The 21,310-nt window shown below is 44.5% G+C and overlaps 1 protein-coding gene across 1 annotated transcript in view; it reads left to right on the top strand.

Annotated features, from left to right (window-relative positions):
* The window catches only part of LOC144147340 (uncharacterized), a 43,396-nt gene extending 22,527 nt beyond the window's left edge, over positions 1 to 20,869 (top strand). The window contains exons 3-5 of the mRNA XM_077679459.1: positions 2,967 to 3,071; positions 8,896 to 9,037; positions 9,536 to 20,869. Of these exons, the coding sequence (XP_077535585.1) occupies positions 2,967 to 3,071; positions 8,896 to 9,037; positions 9,536 to 19,968 (10,680 nt within the window). The 3' untranslated portion in view covers positions 19,969 to 20,869. The remainder of the gene's footprint in view (positions 1 to 2,966; positions 3,072 to 8,895; positions 9,038 to 9,535) is intronic.
* The last annotated feature ends 441 nt before the right edge of the window (positions 20,870 to 21,310 follow it).

Here is a 21,310-nt window from a genome sequence, read left to right as displayed (position 1 = left end):
CGTGCACATTAGCTGTAGCGTGTAGTTCTTTCATATCACCACCTTCTTAATAGCACGGTGCCAGGGAAGCCCAACCAAAGCGCTCACCCTAAGATCACAGCCAATCCCCCTCTGTTATTCCACCCTCAGTATCGTAGGAAGCGCATGAATCCTTGGTAGTTCATGTATACAAGCTCATTAAAATCTCGCTCACGAATACTGTGCGGCATTGGTGTAGCTGGAATATTTTTATTAGCTCCAATAAATTTCAAACTTTATGCGGATGCTATCGAAGAGTTTGGGATTTAAAACAACTTTAAAACATTTTTGTTGTTAAAGTAAGTTAGTCACTGACGCCAGCCTTGGTATTGTGTGCCGCCTTCACACTTCTACGTTAAAACGCAGCAGCCTGAAACACTTTTATGCTAGGAAGAATGCTACTTTTGAGTCAAAGCTTAAACACACAAAAACTAGCAAGAAAACGGGCGGCGGTACGTTCTCTTTAGTATTATAGTAAATATAAGAACAAGAACTGAAGTTACCAATTTCCATTTGTAAATCTGTATTCTTCTTGGCGTTTATGCCCTTGTTTACTTTCTATTTTTTGCTGATGTGGTTTATCATTTTGATCAGCAACAACCACACCCGAGATACAAAGTTTGACCTACTAGCTAGCCGACGGCGGCAGGCAGTTATTCGCTTCGATTTGGTTTTATTTTATTTTAATGGGACCGTGGCAGAGTTTCTGTCCACACTATGTGCTTTTACACGACAACGTGAACAGTGTCGTAAGCACAACCTTTTCGACTTCAACCAAGTAAGCTCCAAAAGATCTCGCTTTTTTGCCACGTATTCTGGCGTATCGCGCAAGAGAGTTAGATGTCGTTCGCCTATTTGATGACCAGCACGAAGAGATAGTGGGAAACGAGTGAAGCGACAGGTGTTTGGCTCATCTGGGTCAGGTACTTACCAATTTTGTTTACTTGCTTGCCGGAACACTGCTTTGGGGCGCCGATGGGGATCGCAGCCAGAGTGGCTTGTAAAGACAGCAAGATTATATGTATGTTCTCCGCAGTGGTTGCACAGGGGATGACGTTCACAGGTTCGTTATACGCTGGCCTCCTTAAGTTTCTAGAATTGCACCATATGGGAGACTACTGCCGATGCGTAACACGTGTCTGAGAGCGACGAACAGCAGCGTCGTCAGCATACTGGCGCAACTTGGTTCCAAAATCAGATGTGAACATAACACACTGAGGAAACGGATGAAGTCACCGCGATCATCCCAGCATAGTTTACAGTGCTGACTGATGGGTACCGAGCTTGTATGGTTGGGTTAAATGAAGCTAAAAGTCTCGTGTGTACCACAATTCTAGACTACACACGAACAGTACTCTCTTCAGAGGAGGTGTTTTTTACAGGTTGTATATCTCGGACTAGCACTGCGCTGAAATGCGAAAGTGACTACAGTAAAAGCTAGTTAATTCAAACTCGGTTAATTTTAACTATTGGTTAATTCGAACTCACGCCCAGGTCCGACACAGCCCTGTATGTTCCGATGAGGGAAAACTCCCGATAATTCGAACGCGTCGGTATCCACAACGGTTAATTCGAACTAGGATCCCCTGGTTTCCGGACTGATTACAATCGGTTGCACATCCAAATCAAACCAAATTTTCTAGAGAGGCAAAACAGCGAAACCGAAAAACAGGAGCAGTCCTGCAACTGCTTATTTCGCTTCTACAGAGGGCCCCACGCCACCAGCACCAGTGCTCCGGCGCAAGTCATTATTAGTTATAGAACATCATTTACGATATCACCAGCCACAAACGTGTAGTAGCGCCTACTTCGCGATAACGACTCCACAGGTAGCTTATTTTTGTTCTGCCCGCGCAGTGTGGCGCGATTTTTATTCATTCTAGCGCCCGCCCGCTAATTCGAGAAATTTTATGGTCCCCTTCGAGTTCGAATTAAACAGTTTTTACTGTATTTCTACACCGTTCGAAATCATTGCTCGTGTGTTCATATGCCTGCGATCCTGTGCTACCTTCGCCTTTGTAGAGCGCTGCAGTTGTACAATTGCGGCAAGAAATAAAAAGATTTCCCCAAACAGACTGGTAGACACTAAGTAACCTCAGGAGCCCTCAGCTGCAGTAGGCGTCGAAGCCGAAATGAAGATTGGAGATGTTAGACTGCAAGCCCATTTTTTAACCCCTCATTGCTTCTGTGGTACTCCGCACGGCTTGCTACATTAGGTATATAGTGTGGAAAGGCTGTTTTCATTTGGCACACTAGGAAGCACTACCAGGAGTTGAGGCGCTACCTCTAAAGGAGGCAGTACTAGCATTTTTTATTACGAGGCTCTACTAGTGATTTCTTTTCACTAAGATGCCTATACCGCTTTTGGAGAATCAATAAAACCTCGCGAGCTAAAAATTCGTTCCTAGTATAATTTAGGGGACCTTCCAGATACCTTTATTGCAGGTTTCGTGGTGAAGACGTAAAAAATCATAGTTACTTCGACAATGTACCAAAATATTACATTCTACACTACAGTTACATTCGACACTACATTCGACAACAGTTGCCTACGAGGCCACTAGGCAACGAAGTACGATTTTTTCTACTGCTCAAAATACTTGCAAACTTATACCTGCTTATTCTCAACGCCCAACAAATTATAGTGAGAATGAGTCGTTTTTTATAAATAATGCATGTTTTTTGGCTCACAATTATTGTACATAGTTTTATGAAATAACACCTGTGTGAAGTGCCGGTAAGCTTGTTTTCTACATCAAAATAAACAAATCAAAACTTTTCACGCTAACCATTGGACAATAAAAATCCACCTGTCTCGTGAGCCGACCCTGGAAGAGGCACTTTGCATATTAGCCCACAATGAGTGCTGCAGGGTTGTTCTTTTCTGTATTAGCTCGGCACAAATACAAGATCCTTTTTACTGATCCAAATACTTTTTACTGTTTCAGTCCTCAAGAATAACCCCATGCTATTACTACTGCATGGTTCCAAGACCTTACGGCTACCCGCCACAGCTAGAACTTCGCCAAGAAGTTGACGGTACTGCGTGCTGGGTATGTTGCCGAAAGTAGTTTATTTGGAGGGTTCAATTTATGGTTTAGGTTATTAAAAACGATAGTCTGTCTTGGCCTAATTAATGAGAGAAATTTTGGTCTGTCTGTCTGTCTGTCTGTCTGTCTGTCTGTCTGTCTGTCTGTCTGTCTGTTTGTGACTCGAATTAGCCACCTGGTAAGAGTGAAACAGAAGCTGCGCGATAATATTACATACCCTGAGCCTAATCTATACGTCTAAGTCCTGTGTGAATGTTCATACTTGCCAACATTGCTGAACACGAAAAGCGAATTACGCAAATATAAGGCAAAAACCCAATACATGAGTGATATTTGCAGTGTTACTTTATTTAAAAATCATGAATGCTTGGTTTGAGCGATGCCTGCTGTTGCCCGCGCTATTTTAGCTTCTGGCGGGATTTACGAAATCAAACGGCAACAAAAACGAAACGCTCCACTACGTAGGTTCCACGTTCTGCTTGAAATGCTCGTGGAGTAGAGCAACGTATTTCTACAAACGTTGTAGTAGGATGCCTCGATTCACGAGCGTCTGCACCACACGGCAGCGCTGCCATCGAGGTACCAGACTAGGAGCATAGGAACGTGCTAAATTTAAATTGACTTGATCAAACATCTAGCGTGTTATCCCGGGAGGAACGAGACGGGAGAGGAACAGCATGATAGGTGAGAAGAAACTAAAGGCAGGCCTTTGCTTAGCAAGAGCGCCAGTCGACTCTCGTCTTTCGTCGACTTTTGCAACGAAAGGAGCAGATACGCACCTATTAGGTACAGAACACTTTAGGCGCTTGCCTTGTCATCCACGCCCGCTCGCTTGAACCAAACATATCGCCACGGCGCCATGGTGTAGCCTGTCACGGTCCCTTCGCCGCGCCGTAACCCAGAGGTTTCGAAAGCCAAGCGGCTATGCTAGAATATACGTAGCGTGAGCGAAGGTTCAGATGGTTATTCTTAGCTTTCCTGCTTGTCTAGGATTAGCTCGTTATCATGCTTGCTGCTGCTTATCATCCAATCCAAATCCATTCCAAATCCAGTCCAATGCAATCCAATTCAAAACCAATCGACTCCAAGTCAAGCCAAGCCAAGCCATGGCAACCCAACCATATCCATTCCAATGCAATCCAGAACTCCCGCTTCCGCAGTTTCAGTCAGTGGGCGCGCGAGCACTAAGAAGGCAAGAAATTTGTATTGCATGGGGTGGTAGCAGTAAGCGCATAACGGCGCTAAAGCCCATTATGGGTTATCACTAATCCGCACTTCCGAAAGCTTTCACATTGAGTGGAACGGCTTTAACTTTTCGTAACGGTTTTTGGGCCTACAGGTTAACACAGAATAATCACCTCTATTGGCACCAATTAGCCTATCGGTAGTATTCAAAGGTATGAATATTGTCTCACCTAACAGGGGGAGCTTGCATCATAACTGCAATTGAAAATATAGTAGGAGGGCTTGAATATAAAAACTATCAAGCCAAATTTTAACAAACCCTACGTTGGTGGAAGCACTACGGAACAACACTATATCTGCTAGTGAGATGGACGTAAGCGTTTGAACGGGTCTTGCTAAATATTTAGGACACTTTTACGCGTGACAACAGGTATATGTTCCACGAGTTTCTGTCTACTGCGAGCTAGGAGGAAGCTCAATTGGTATAATTCAGCAATTGAAATGCTCACAACAAATCACCCGGAAATGTAAATTGCGTATCAGTTCAACGCCTAGAAGAAAAGTCGCTGGCAGCTCAATTTTCCCTGAGATATATTCGTCTACCCGACCGGGTACTGTTCTTAACGTCAGGCTAGGTCTACCTAATAAAAACATTGGCGGTATCGTTAAAAGTCAAATATAGTTTTTTCACTATATTTGGAATAAATTTTCCTGGAACGCGCCCACCGTCCTCATATCAGACTGAGCTACAACTCCTCTTGCCGCTCCAGACACAGCTATTGTCACTCCTCGAATGCAGCTTTCAGTCTCCACAAGCGCCATTTCATATACAGGGTGTTGCGGCGATAACTGGAACACTTTAAAAATTTTTCCTGAGCGATCCGCCGCTCTGTTCGCGCTCAAACTTCACACAAAGGTCGGATTTTGTGGTCTATTTTGTTTGACACCGGGAACAACAACGGTACTTACCTGTTTATTCTGAAAATAAATAAAAACGATTTTCGCCTATGGGAAAATGGCCGCTGATTTAGACGTGCGAGCCAGCGCAAGTTGATGTTGGAACGACGGAACCACCTGCAGAGTGAAACGGATGTTTGGGATTCACGTACGGAGCCAAATGGTGCAGCAGACGATCAGAAAATGCACCTAGAAATGAGCTAACAGACGATCAGAAAACCCGGTTTTCGGGCTCGTACGTCCAAATCGCCGCCATTTTCCCATAGGCGAAAATCGTTTTTATTTATTTTCAGAATAAACAGGTACGTACCGTTGTTGTTCCCGGTGTCAAACAAAATAGACCACAAAATGCGACCTTTGCGTGAAGTTTGAGCGTGAACAGAGCGGCGGATCGCGCAGGAAAATTTTTTAAAGTGTTCCAGTTATCGTCGCAACACACTGTACTTTCTTGGTGTTAAATAAATATAGGTGTTGGGATGAAGCTATAATGAGAAAAGGAAACAAAGCCCTGCAATATAGCACCATCAGCAAAGGTACCTTGACGCGAGATTATGCATCACGTGCCAAAGAGTACAATTATGTTAAATAGATTTCGCACACCGCATTGTGTATACGCTTCCATTTGCCACACGGATGCTGCCTTTGCAAGACGCAGCAACTACCGAACACAGGTGCTCCCGGGCGAAGGTGTTACCGTCACCACAGGGCTGCCTGTGCCAACAGCTTAAGCAGCCTATTGCTGAGCATAAGCAATAGATCTAGTATCCTTTGCTGATGTTTACCAGGTGCGACTTGTAAATTATGCCCAGGCGTGCTCTCAGCAACTAGGGTTAGCAAAAGGGAGAAAAATAAGGACACTCGTACTTGTGGAAAGCCTCGCGCGCCTAAAACGGTTCAAATAAAAAGTTTTTGTTACGCGTCCCCAGTTACCCGCATCTGTGTTACATAAACATTTACGTAATTAATACAAGTCACTGCCATTATATTAAAATATTTGTTTTAAGCTGGAGGTGTAGTAAACGTAATTGGTGGACACTATAGACAGCTAGTGATGACATCAAAAACAGGCCTTTTATGTGCATGAAGAGGTATTCGCCACTCCAGTTTTGCGCTCGCCATCTCGGGGATACTACGAGCGTCTTGCCTTTCAGGTCGCGTTGTTTCTTTCTACGTTACGCCCCAGCGGCACACGTGTCGCCGCACCCGTTTCTGATTGCAACTATTGAACAACGGCAACCAAGCGGGGGGAAACGCTGCCCACTTTCCTACCGTGATTAGTCGCTGAATCAAACTGTGAATACCCTGTAATAGAATGGAAGCTGCGCCGCGACCTTCCATGCCGCAATAATCCTCGTTGTTTTTCACATTTTTGCGCAACTACAGCTCAAAAATTGTATTCTTAATGCAATATGCTCCAAATATTTTTACCGTATGGTGAATTCCTCATTTTGGAAGTAACACGCACACACTATTGCAAGCGAGAGGGACTAACTTTTAGCAACAACGCTTTGCGTGTTTTCTTCGAAAACATCAAGCCACACTTCGGTACGATTATTACGGAAAGCGGTCAGGCACAAGGAATGAATACGCACATGCAAATAGTCTGCTAAAACGTTTGCATGCCGCTGACACACCTTACGCCCGGTGTTCTAATATGACATATGTGCAAGCTTGTCTTATGTGGTTCCATAGACAACGGTAAGTAAATGTGTTGATATTTGGTGATGCACCTCGACAACCTCATAAAAGATACCAAACGCCTTTTATTTGCAAGACCATTGACCAAAAAACGACCAAGGAACATTTTAAAGTGAAAAAAATTGGCCGCGTATCTGCTCCTTTCGTTGCAAATATCGTCAAAAGACGATAGTCTTTGTAGACATTTGCCAAGTAAGTGCCCCCCTTTGCTTTCCCGCTCACCTCTCGTGCTGTTCCTGTACCATCGCGCTCATCCCAAGGTAAATACACTAAATGTTTGCGCAAGGCGATTTGAATTTACAGGGTTCCACTGCTACAGGCCGGGTTCCTCGATGCCAGCGCTGCAGTACGGCGGAGACGCGAGTGAATGGAGGCAGCCGACTACAAGGTTTATAGAACCGCGTGGCCGTGCTCCACGTGCGTTCCAAGCAGAACGTGGAACCTAGATAGTGGAACCTGTCATTGCTGTTGCCGCGTGATTTTTCATATGCCACCAGGAGGCGGTGGTTTTCTGCAGTAGATGTAGAATATCATTTCTTACCGAAAAACCAAGCATCCATGAATTTTTAGTAAAAGAACACTGTACATATCCCTTGTCTACTAATTTCCTGTCTTATATGTGCGTAATGTCTAGTTCTTGTTCAACCAAGTTGAAAAGTATGAACATATAAACCGGTCTTAGACGTTTACATTTGGCTGTATATAAGACTATTGCGCAATATCAATTTTACTTTGGCCGGGTGGCTAAATCGAGTTACAGACAGACAGACAGACATACAGACAGACCAAAATTTCTGGGTTTAAGTAGCCCAAGAAAGACTATCGTCTTTAAAAGTTGCGCGCCGTTTTAAAAAAGCTTAACAAAGCTGATAGCCAAATCCAAGGAGTTGGCTACAAAACCCTGAAATCTACCCCTGGCTACTGAGAGTGATCAGAGGAATTCCTTCAGCCGTTGCCAAGGAAACCACTAGATGATGGTGTTTGCGCACAGGAAAAGAGGGCTTTTATTTCTCTGGGAATTGATTATCGACTCTTTAGCAATGGCACTCGGCGATTTTTAGACGTTATGCGGAAACATTGGCACAGGGCCGGTTTGCTTAAATTTTTCTATCTGTGCGTCGGGTGTTCAACTGTAAAACGTCGAGCAGACTTACACACATTCTTGCTAATTCATTGCAATCACTGCAGAAACCAGCCCCCAAAATGGCGGACATCAACCCTGCCTTATAGTTACACTGTAATGTTTTGAAACATGATTGAGGCGCGAACTGAGAGGCGAGAGTAAAAGAGAACCTACGACACCTGATATATGTTCGCTGCTCTAGAAAAGTACCAGTGTGTCCACCTACAGAAAAAAATTGTGAATACAAACAAATCTTGAGCTCTTACATCTACCACGGCTTGCTGCCGTCTGGTGCGTATTCCGAAGTAGCTCTTCCAACACCCTTTTTCCGCGCCTACCGGACAGCTCGAAATGTGTACCGTCCCGAAGGCAAATATGACGCACGGTTTTTGTGTGTAACCTGGTATACAAACCAAAGTTGAGCGCAGCATTGAATAGTTAAAAATAGAGATGTGTAAGGAGTGAAACAGAACGTCGTGCACAACTGAAGGTCGGCGCCCAGTGTACCAAGTGCACATTTTGACCTCCGATACGTGGTCATGGGTCAAAGTACAGCGACACCAGAGCATCACAAAACGGTTGGTTAACATGTATATGTTCATCGATTGTCATTTGTTACCGAAAATATTTAATTTAATTGTGCTTACTTGCTCAATCTTCATAAAATATGTGTACGTGTTTGTAGGCCCTGGAGCAATAATATTTTTTTAAACTGAAATATCCTTCGATGATTACCCTTGGCTTTACAACGTAAATATGCACTGTGTTCGAAAGCCAGGAAATGGTCAATCTTAGTAGGACTTGAGCTTATCTCAACTTTTGTGGAAGAATGACACCTGAACAGTGTGATTTCTTTGTTTGCAGCAACAAAAACAAAACCCTGGAACTTGTTTTCAAGGGAGGTGTATGCTTACCGGCAACGTCCAAAGCCCTAACTCGAAACATGGCGTTACAAATGCGAATAAGGAAGTACCGGCGAAGATTAGCAAAAAAGGTCATAAGTCATGTAAGTCTTGAGATTATCGGAACTGTTAATAACATCAATATTCCTTTATAGTGTATAAAAAATCTTCACTCTTCTAATTTTCCGGATATCTACAGGAACAAATCCGCAGCAAGATTAAAAAGGCATAGTTTTTTATCGCTTGTGGATTTCCCTGTGAATGTTAAAATTGTTCATGGGCTATACTTGATTGGTTTACTTCGTTGTCTTCATTTTCGTAGCACCATACGGGGCCGAAGCCAATTATAATAATTCTGATGCACATACCTGCATCAGCCGTAAGTGCTCATTAGCGCGAAATGTTTCATCTAATAAATGTTTGTAATGGTCTTCACGAAAAATTTATACGTGTAGCAATTTCTGCTGTACTACTTGATCATCATCGTAAGCATTTAAACCTTGACGCAACAGGCAATGGATTAAGGCGATACATTTGTTTTGTTATGTAACGTTAGTGAGAACCAGTTCACAAAAGTTGAATCTCATCAATTCTTTTTGCAGCTAAAGGTCGAAAAGAGCCTAAAAAGGAGAAGAAAAAGCGTCCGAGCTGGTTTGAAATGCGCAGCACCCGTAGGAGAGAAAGACAACTTCGTCGACTAAAGATAGCCGCAGCAAGGAAGAGGCTCCGAGAGAGGAGGAGGCAGAGGAAGAAATTACAACAAATGCGAGCAAAGCAACGTCGTGCTCGCAAAAAAGGAAGTAGTAGAGGGACCGGAAAAAATTCTGGCAAACATGCAGTGCTGGAATCACAATTTCCAGGTGTCTATTACTACACCAATAGTAAGGAAGATGAAACCGTGGGGCGCGTTGATGCCCTCAAAAAAGGCACAGGGGTGCGACGAAAGCCCTCCGGAACTGCAATATCAAAGGGTACTAAAAAACAGTACAAGGAAAGTGAGGGAGAACAGCATGACGTAAACAAAGGCGTTAAAAAAACTTCGACGGGCGGAGCTTTGGAGCAACATTCTCCCAGAAGTACCCGTACCCAGCAATCCCCATACAGTTGGAGAAACAACGAGGATATTTTGCGGCAATTTAGAAGTTTTCAAGAAAAACAGAGGTCTACAGATGCAAATTTTAACACTACGAATCAGCTCGATGCCATGGAAGGAAGCACTTCTCCTGTACCAATACCTAGGACCGGACCGCTAAGCGGAGTAGAACACTTCGTTGGAAGACCATTAACGAAAAATTTAGGCAAAGCAAGACATACCCAACAAACGACACAGGCACCAGCGATTTCGAGGACACTTCCAGTGTCGTCACAATTAGGTCAACGAAAGGAGGATGGTAAAGAAAACGTTAGAGGACAACCGCTACATGAACCCGTATGGTATGAAACTTTTCCATCCCGTGTCTATCCAACACCGAAGCACTCCGAGAGAATACCGACTATGGGAAATCATCCAGGGAAGACGGAGCGGCATGAAACCGTAAACGTAACAGAGATAACGCCGACATTTTTGGCCCCGAACCCGACATCGCGGGCGACACGAACGCAAACTGTACCGCAAAATTTTATTCCGAAGCTTGAAAAACGCCGTAACTATTCCGGAACAACGAAGAAAGGTGCTGAAGGATCGTATGGTGGGGAAAGTTTGGAAACGAGACAGGGGTTCAATGACTTCGGGAAGAACGATTTTGAGTCCGCTTTTCGCAGAATAGAAACTACATGGAAAGAAAACAATTTCAATCCAAGAATAGTTTACAGGAAGGAACTAAGCCAGGACAACATTGGCAAGATAATTACATCCTCCAGTTTCAGAAGGGAAACTCCTAAACCCCGAAAGCCCATGGCTGAAAAAAAGCCTGAATCTTACTCACCTCCAAGGCATGTCACGCAAAAGGCATACACAAAAGATACTATACGACCAAATCTAGTGGCGAATGGCTTTCATAAGGAGAACGTTTCATTTCCTCTTCGAGGAATGCAAACAATTCTAAAAAAAATTCCATTAATACCAAAAAATGCTAGCGAGAAACAGCTGCAAGCAGAAAACATCGGTGCAACGTCGGTGAGTACTGGCTCTAGGAAGGACAATGTTACCGTCCGTGAGGCACTGCCTGAGAAGCATCCAAAACAAAGCCACCTTCGGGAAAAGGCTGTGCCAAAACAGTCATATAGAAAAGAAAACGCCCATTTAGTACCAGTTTCGGATAAGTTGGAAGGCACCAAGACAGCGTTCCGCTTGCCAACCCGAGAAAATCACTCAAAAGGAAGGCCTTTCGCACCAAAAATTGTTGTTCAGAACCAGCTCCTACGCGAAGGCGCTCGCCGGCTAACAGCAACTGCCGGTTCTCAGAAAAGAAATATTCCTGCACCTCTGCCAAAAATTGAAAATCCTTCTAATACAAGGCACGCTCCCCCCGAAGCTGGTTCACCGGAGCCGTCAAAAGAAAAGTATGGACAGAGAAGGCCAGTGGTAATTACCGGTGGAAATAAAGCGTCCGCGTTCACTGTTTTGACCCAAAAAACCAAGGAGGTCAAAACACCGATTCAACCAAGCATTGTCCCTAAACAGCAACATAGGCAAGTAAATATAAAAAGAAAAACGGAAATCACCAGAGTAAATAAGAAAACTCTTCAGTCACGTGTTCCCCACTCACCCCACATTCCACAAAAAATAACATTCTCGCAAAAGAGTAGATCTCAGAAGCAAGACCGGAATAAAAGCGCTGCATCAAAACCTCAAAACAAAAATGCAGTTACACAAAATGCACCTGCAAACGGGCGGCAAGCACCAAAAAAGACAACAAAGCAATCACCGGTGCTTCGGCAGACCCCTCGACGTTCGACAGGAAAGCCATTGACAGAAAAGGAAACAGCGGTTCATAGTGTAGAAAAGGTTCATCGAAAACATGCGGCGGCTGTTCCGAACAAGAAATATATAACAACCCCTCCGCCTGCAACGCCAGTCATACCAAACAGACTAATTTTGCAGCGGAAGCCCGTCACCAAAAATCAGCCTAGCGGCGAAAACATCACGACAACTCCAATAAAATCTTCAAAGAAACCACCACAGACACCTGGAAATCCAAGAAAAGATGCGTCTAAAGGTGTACAGAGCCCGCCAAAGGTGATGGATAAGGAAATAGGTACGCGACAAGCAAATGTATCTCCGAATAGAAATCACTTGCCGCAAACTGTTGCAGTAAGGCCGCCTGCCGAGATTACTAATAGACCAATATCGGAAACAGCGAAGAAACAATATGCCGCATCACACCTTGCTGAAAAGCCGAAAATGTCAAGGTCGGAGCCACAACAAAAGGGTATCACAAGGATGCAGCCTTTCACAGACAATGTCGAAAGAAGTCCGCGAAAGCTTACGCCGAAGGAAACAGGGGCACGGCAAGCAAGAGAACGCCTGACCCAAAATCACTTAGCACAAAATACTAGCTCCGCAAGGTCACCCAGCAACGTCCTTAAAAAACTAGCCTCGCCCACTGTAATCAAGAAGTCAGGCACATCGCAAGAATCTCAAGCACGTACAAGCTTTAAAGAAACGTCGCCGCAGCACGAGACAATCACGGGAATACAGCGTGGCGCTGAGAGAGAGAGAAAACCAGCAAATCCCATATTTAAAGAAAAGGTGACCCAAAAGGCAACAGGACTCCAGAGAGGACAGCAGCAGCCACTAAAAACTACTCCAGCAAAGCTTCCTACGAAATTGCCTAATAGATCAGTGGAGGCCCGTCCAAAAAACAAGCCAGTCAATTCTCGCGTACAGCAAACGCCAACGAATCTAAAACGAACACCGCTACAACAACACACAACAACAACAGTAAGACCCAAGGCAAAAGCTATAAAAATACCGCCAAAGGTTACAATCCAGAAAAGTGCGTCACAACGGCCTACACACCTCTCTAACGGAAACAATCTGCAACAAAAAGCAGGTCCCCGCACGTTACCTACCGACCGCCGTACTAAGCCGGTAGCGGCTCGTGTAAGTACGGAGTCCTTTATGTCCCGCATTTCTCAAGCACCAAAAATTCCAAACAGAACTGTCTCCCCACCTATTCTTATTAAAAGAGTTGAGGTTAGTGCCAAAAATGCGTCAAGAAGACCGCCGCAGTCTGCGATTAGGAAAAAGGTGTCCCAACACTCAGCAAAGCTCCTCAAGAAAGATCACTTAAAGCAAACAACTGGTGCAGCAAAGCAGCCTAGTAAAGTATTTACTGAGAGAGTAGCGAGCTCTAACAACAAAAAATTTGTAAAGCCCCAAATTCCTCTAAGCCCGAGCAACCAAACAACATTGCCGTTAAAACAAAAGACAGCTATGGGAATTCAGCCTATCTCAAAACATGTCATTAGGAGTCCGCCAATTGTTCCAACAAAGAAAAGGGTAACCCAAGAGTTAGAAGCTCTTCCGAAAGGAACGCGGTTGCCCCAAAAAACTAGTCCACCAGCACTCAGTAGTCCCGTCCATAATAAACCAATCCCATCCCGTGTGAGCCGAAAGCTCGTTACGTCCCAGCCTCATCAGATGCCGACAAGCGTAGAACGAATGCCGTCGCAACAAGGGGCCGTCACAGCAAGGCGGCCTAGCTACCAAAATGCAAGACCACCAAAAGCAACGCTGGAGAAAAAGGCGTCGAAAAAGGCAGCAGAATTGCCGAGGAAAGACAGCTTGCCAAATAAAACTGGCCCAAGTATAGTCCCTAGCCACATTGTAAAAGTTCCAGTAGCGTCAACTGTACGTACGCAGTCTGTCAGGTCCCAAATTTATAAAGCACCAACAAATCCAAAACGAGCACCGTCCTCACAAAGGACGATCAAGGGAGCGCAGCTGACAGAAAAAATGGTAGGAGCGATTCCTAAAGAGGTCACGTTAAGAAAAAATGTGACGAAAGAAACGGTAGTACTCACGAGCAGAACTCAGTTGCCAGAAAAAACTGGCACCGCAAAGCTGCATAAAGCTGTCCTTGTTATACCCTCAGCTGATGGCGTTAGCAAGACGCATGTCGCATCCAAAGTTCTTCAAACACCAATAAATCCTAAAGTGATGAAGCCGCCGCTGCACACAATCATGGGAATGCGGCCTACCACTGCGAATGTTAAAAGAACGGCAAATATTGCGATGAAGAAAATAGTAGCCCAACAGTCAGTAGTACACCCGAGCAGAAATCAGTTACCACAAAAAACTAATATAACGAAGCTACGTACCGACGTCCTAAATTTAAATAAGACAGTAGCAGGCCGTCTTAGAAAGAACTACGTTACGTCCCACGTTCTTCAAAAATCGACTCCGAAAAGAACGACATCGCAACAAAACACAGTACGTGAAATGCAGTCTAGCACGAAAAACTCGAGAAGTCCTCTAAAAGTAGCGTTGAAGAAAACAGCGTCACAACAGGCAACACAACTCCCGAAAAGAACCCAGTTGCAACATAATCCTGGTGCAGCTATAAAACCCGCCATTCTTGTTATTAAGCCGGTTGCTGCCAGCACAAGCAAGGAATATGTCACGCCCCGTGTTTTTAAAACACCAACAACTGCAAAACGAACACGGTCCCCGGAAAAGACAACAAGAACGATGAGGCCTAGTGGAGAAAGTCTGCGAAGAAGACCTTCCAGCTCTGCGCCTAAGCAAAAGGTGACCAAAGCGGCAGTACAAGTCCAGAGGGCAAATGAGTTGCCACAAAAAACTCTTCCAGCAAGGCCTTCTAGCGATATTCATAGTAGACCGTCGGCTCGCCGCGTAAATAAGGAGCTTGCCACATCCAAAGTTCTTGAAACGCCAACGAATGCTAAGGGAGCGCCGTCGCGACATCCCGCAATCCCAGGAATGAAGCCTACCACAGCGAATGAGAGAAAACCGGCACAAAGTACATTAAAGATGAAGGTGTCAAAACAGACAACAAAACTAACGAAAAGTAATCAGTTTCCAGAAAAAACTCGTCCCAGCATGGTGCCTGGCCGCTTCCCTAATAAGACAGTATCAACAAGTGTGAGGAACAAGGAAGTCAAATTTCAAGTTCTTCAAACAACCACGAATCCAAAAAGAGCATTGTCTCTAGAAACGACATCAAAAGGAATGCACCCTACTGCTGAAAATGTGGGCAGAAGACCGCCAAAGGCTGTGTTCAAGACAAGTGTGTCGCAGAATTCCACACAGTTGTCGAAAAAGAATCAGCTACCTCAAAAAAGTATTTTAGCAACACTGCCGAGCAACGTCTCCCTTAAACCTGCAGTGGCCACTCTACACAAGCAGCACGTCATATCTGCAGCTGTAGTGGGACAAACAAATTTAAAACCAAGGCTGTCTCAACACAACACCACCGCAGAAAGGTACCGCGGAGCCGGAAACGTTGGAAGACCGCCAAATGTTACGAATAAAAAAATTGCCTCACAGCAGGCTATACAAGTGTTGAGAATTAATCAGCACCCGCAAAAAGCTGGCCGAGGCATGGTTCCTAGCCACGTCCCTAGTAGGGCAGGGTTAACTAGTGTGGTGAAGACGCATGTCACATCTCAGCGGCTTGAAAACGCAAGAACTCCAGAAAGACCACTGGCGCAAGAAAATACACTCCGGAAAATCCAGCCTAGTGCAGTAAACGTGAGACAAAGACTGCCAAAGCCTAAATCTCAAGAAAAGGTGGTTCAACCATCAACAAAACCGCCGAACAGGAAAGAGTTGCAACAAAAAACTGGAACAGCAAGTGTGCCTAGAAGCCTGTCTAACATGCGAGCAGCAGCACGTGTGGGCAAGATTAATGTCAAACCTAAAATTCCCGAAACACCAAGAAATCCAACAAGGAAGCAGGCTCAAAACAAAGTAGTGACAGGAATGCCGTTTCCTGCGGAAAATGTGAGAAGACTGCAACAGGTTACGTCGACGCAACAAGTATCGCAGCACTCAACAGAACTCGCAGGAAGAAATCTGTTGCGACATGCTACCGGCCCAACGCGGCTGCCTAGTGGCGTACCTAATAAAACAGTTCCACACACAGTGCGCAAGCAGAATCCCACATCCCAAACTCTACAAAAAACAACAATACCAAGCGGAACGCTATCCCAACGGAAGACTCTGGTAGCAATGCAGCCCAGCGCAGGAAATGTTGGAAAGCAGCAGAAAAATCTTGAAATTAGGAAAAACAAGTCACAGCAGGGAACACAGGCACCTAGAATACCTTCGCTGCAACAAAAAATAGATGCAGGTATTACGAATAACAACCTCGTTAATAGACCTTTAGCCGAACGAGTAAGCAAAGAACAAGTCAAATCTCATGTTCCTCAAATGCCAACATATCCGCACAGAACATCATCGCGTCAAAAGGCAATCAAAGGAAAGCAGCGTAGAATAGAAATTCTGGAAAGCAGTTTGCAAAAACATGCAATAAAAGAAAACGGCACACAATGGGTGAGAGAACTCCCGAGCAAGAACCACTTGCCCGAAAATGCTAGTAGACCAAGGCTGCCTAACAGTGCCCCTTATACTCCAGTGGCTGCCAAACCACCGCAGCGGCACGTCATACCCCAAATTTCTCAAAGACCAACCAATACAGAAAGAATACAGTCCCGAGAAAAGACCACCACCGGAAAGAAATCCAGCATTCAAGGAGTAGAAAAAAGACCGGGAAAGTTTAGGTTAAAGGAAAGGGTGCCACCACAACCAACTGAAGTCCCAAAAAGAAATCAACCCGCACCCAGAATTGGTTCACCAGGACGGCGAAGCGACGTCCTTATTAAACCAGGAGCTGCCACTTTAATTCAAAAGAATGTTACAACCCGTAATTCTAACGGAGTTGCCGCCTCACGTAAATCGTCAGAAACGCAAAAGACCAACACTGAAAGGCAACCTAACATAGAAAAGGTAGACAAAATACCGTCAAAAGTAAGACATAGAGAAAAGGTATTTAAACACGCATCACAACTTCCGAGGGGAAATAGGAAGCCGGAGAATACAGGTCCAGCAAGGCTTTCGAGCAACGCCTTAATTGCACCAATGGCGGTTACAATGGGGAAAAAGAACAAAATATCTCCAATTGCCAATAGACAAACAATCTCAGAACCAACGCTGTTGAAACAGAAGACCGTCGCTAAAAAACAGTCCTTCAAAGACAACGTAGAAAGAAGACCTACAACGCTTTCAATTAAGCAAAACGTGTTACCACAATCAGTAAACATTGCGGGAAGCCAAAAGTTCTCGCCAAACTCTAGTACACTGGCTAATGCTGGGCCACTACCAACCACTTTGAGTAAGAAGGGTGTTATATCACGACTTCCGCAAGGACCAGCAATAGCAGAAAGAAAACCGTTGCAGCAAATCACCATCACAACCACGCAGGCTATGAAGAAAAATGTAGAAAGAATAAAACCAAAGGGTACAACTAAGGAGAACGTTTCACAAAAAGCAACTGCGCTGCCGCAAAGAAATCAGGTGCCACAAAGACCTGTGCCAGGAAAGAAGCCTAGTGCCGTACTGGCAACTTCGAGCCAGAAATATGTCACATCCCGTATTTCTCAACGACCCCGCACCCCACAAAGAACGTCACTGCCGCAAAACACAGTCAAAAGAAAGCAGCCTCATTTGGCAATCGGACAAGAAAGACCTCCAAAGGTAGCCCATGCGCCAAAGGCGTCAGAACAGGCAACTCCGCTCTCGGGGAGAAATCACAGGCAACCACAGAAAGGTCGAGCAAGGCATCCAGACAACGCTTTGGCAGCCACATTAGGCAAGAAAAACGTGTCACAAAAGACAACTGTGCGCCCGAAAAGAAGTCACTTGCCACAAAGAACTGGACCATCAACACGGCCAAGTCACGTCCCTACTAGGCCAGTAACGGCCACTTTAAGCCAGAAGTATGAAATATCCCGTATTTCTCAGCCACCTGTCACCCCACGAAGAACTTCTCCGCCGCTAAAGAAGACCACAGAAAAGAAGCCTGACGTAGTAAAACCCAAAAGGAGACCACCAAAGATTACTTTCAGGAAAAAGGCATCAAAACAAGCAACACAACTTTCCGGGAAAAATGAGAGGCCACAAACGACAGGTCTAGGACGTCTTACAAGCATTGCCTTGAATAAACCAATAGCGGTCACATTAGGCAAGGAGGGCAAGACACCTCCAATTCTTGGAACACCAAGAATGCCAGAACGAACGCCGTTGAAACAAAAAACCTTAATTGCAAGATTGCCTAAAGACGTTTTGACGAAGGAAAAAGTGTCACAACAAGCGCTCAACGTTCTCAAAGGCAAACAAGTACCCCAAAAGACACGTCCACCAAGGCCTTCTGGAGGCAATTTGACTAAACCAGTAGCGGCCACTTCAAGTAAACAGCGTGCTATATCTCAAGTTACTCGACGACCAGCCGTACCGAAAAGTACTCCGCTTCAACAAAAAACCGTCACCAACAAGCAGCCTAGATTGAAAAATGTAGAAACAGGAGCCCCAACGGGTGTGCTTAAGCAAAAAGCGCTAAAGCTGGCAATTGAACCCTCCAAACGAAATCAGTTGTCACAAAATAATGGCACAGCAAGGCAGCCTAGCGCCGTCGTTATTAAGCGACCTCCGAACATTTCAAGCAAGCAATACGTGACATCACATGTTGTTCGAATACCACCAATTCCAAAGACAAAGCCAATGCAAGAAAAAATGAACAATACCAACACAATTGTTCCAGCAAAGCAGCCCACAAAAGAAACTAAAAAAAGAGGGCAAGAAAGCGCCATTAGCGGGATGGGAGGTTCATTATCTATTGCACCACATAGAATCGCACCTTCAAAAAGTTTAGCGTTGGCTCCTGAATCTGGTCGCGAAATTTCTCAAACTCTTACAAAGAAAAATGAAGCAACAAGACTACTTCCGGAGCAAAAGTTTGTTGATAAATCCCCATCCGATAAAAAGACTGAAGAAAAAAACCGGGCCCTTGCAATTTCCGCGCATCGCAATGGGCTTAACAAAAGTACATTGAAAAAGGAGAATATATATAAGATTCCAGTATCAAAGGTGGAAGCTTCGGCATCCACTTCCGCAAGAAAGGTTTTAGAAAAAGAGAACGTATCAATAGGTGCACATTTGGTTGCTCGTAAGCCGAATGTGGAAGAGGTGGTTCCCAAACCTCGCCCTCCAATTGTTCCATCCGAAAACAATGATGAGCCAAGACAACCTGTGAGAGTGCAGGAAGGCGATAAAACTTCTGAGCCCACTTACGAGCCACAAATAGGGACTTTCGATAGGCCTTTTAATTGGAAGGCTGCAGCAATTAGGCCAAAGGCGAAGCCAATATTCGGAAATCCGCGGCGTACAACCGGATTGCAATATAATCAAAATCCAGTTCTACCGCTTCCAACTGAAACTACCCCCGTGATGAGGCCAGTTGCACGGAGCACCAGTGCACCTATGAACAATTTCCGTTCTCCAATTGCCGGCCTAGAATCAGGAACTGCGCCGCAAACGTCACCGTTTCCCTCCCAACTGCGGTCAGGACAGTTGTCACTTTCTAGGGATGTCAGCCAACAACTACCTCCTCCCGAATATCCGCGTACCTTAACTGCGTCTAGGATGACAATGCAGAACCCACCCCGGCTCGTTGAGGGCAGGAATACTGTTTTTCGTAGGCCGAGCATGGAACTCGAACCGCCATTAGTTGGGGTTCCTAACAAGGATGACCTCTTGTACAATGAGCGTTCTTTATTGTCCCAGCAGCCTCCCGTAGGCCGCTCAAGTGCTTTAGGACAGGCCGTTCCTTCCCGAGAACCCCGTTTGGAAGAGCCACTAGACTTAGGAATAGAAGCAGATAACTCCCTAAACGATAGGCCAAATTTTCCGAAGCCTGCAATGCCCATTCCTTACCTGTTGCAGCCGACGCAGGGCATTCAGGATAATATTCGCCAGCGTTTGTCACGAGAAAACTTCCCACGAGTCGCAAGACAGAAAGAAATTTATTCGCCGTCAGCGTTGCCTACAGATATAGAATCCGAATTGCAGTGATTCAGTATAAATATACTGAGATTCACAACTCTTTATTCTAGTCTTTTTAGGAACAGAACAAAAGGCACTACAATGAGGCAGATGTAGAGGAGCGCACAGCTCTTTTTCAGGCGCGAATCCCGACAGGACCGATTGTATGCATGCTTATACTTATACCTCTTTTTAAACAACACTGTAGACTTATGAGTAATCTGTCAAATGTAGATTATCCTCAGGCTAATTTTCATTCACAAGGTTATCAAGGGCCACGTTTGTTTTAGTACATACACTCTATACAATGCACCTGCACACATTTTTTAGGAATGCTAATCCTTTATCACAGGCAGAAGCCGAAATCTCGACCTTTAAAAGTGATATACAGAATACCTTCGAGCATTTCTTCGACAATAAAAATTTTCAGGTGTCCATACAACTTTATTTCAACCATTAAGAACCCTCCCCTGTTTTTCAAAAATTGGCTACGTTATACACATTTTAAAACAACTATTGCAAACTCTACACTGGGACGCATGTCCTTAAGGCGTGTTTCCTAGATTACATACGACACTCTTTTTTAACGAATTGTACCACGGCCAATTTTTAAAAGCCTTCTTTGGCGATACATGCGGTCCTGATCTTTAGAGAACCCGCTTATCTTCTACAAGAGGCTCAAACCCCCATCAGCAGCGCATGACTCGAAGGATTACAAAGATGACTATCTGCAAATGCAACTTAGGGGAAGAAATTTAGAGAAGCGAAATATTATCCTGGACACAAAAAATTATAACACTACAGTACACCTGAATGTGAATCTCAGGAATAAGTTCGCGGACTTGTCACACATACGTTAAACACAGGAGGAGTTGTGGCGTTTTGCGCATATTATGTATGACCGGAGTGTTCAATGTTTACACTAATAAAATATTTCATTGTGTATGAGTGGATCTTCTAATTCTGTTTCTTCTTCACAAAGGGTTTAAACAAATATCGCCCCATTTTCTCATTTACTGCAAGCGTATTAAATGTTCAAAACTACTTTTACAGTTTTTTTATACTGTCGTACTTATGAAAAGCCTGAATACTGATAAAACGGCCAGATTTCGCAAAAGCACGCAATACAGAAAGGATAACAATTGATTGTCAAACCTTTTTTACCAAAATATATAACAAAAATATATCTATACAAACCTTTATGTTATCCGTGATTAACATTTTAATGCGATGTAAGGTACTGAATACCAAACGACATAAACACTTCCCAGGAATTTGCATATTTTGCATATATATCGGCTGTTTAATTTATTTGCTTATTTACAACTCTAGACGAACTTACTGCAGCGCTACGTCAGCCCATTTCGCGACG

Source organism: Haemaphysalis longicornis, unplaced genomic scaffold, assembly GCF_048455015.1.
Source record: "Haemaphysalis longicornis isolate Haplotype H1 unplaced genomic scaffold, Haemaphysalis longicornis Haplotype H1 scaffold_7, whole genome shotgun sequence".
Classification (NCBI taxonomy): domain Eukaryota; kingdom Metazoa; phylum Arthropoda; class Arachnida; order Ixodida; family Ixodidae; genus Haemaphysalis; species Haemaphysalis longicornis.
This window is presented reverse-complemented; position numbering and strand designations above follow the sequence as displayed.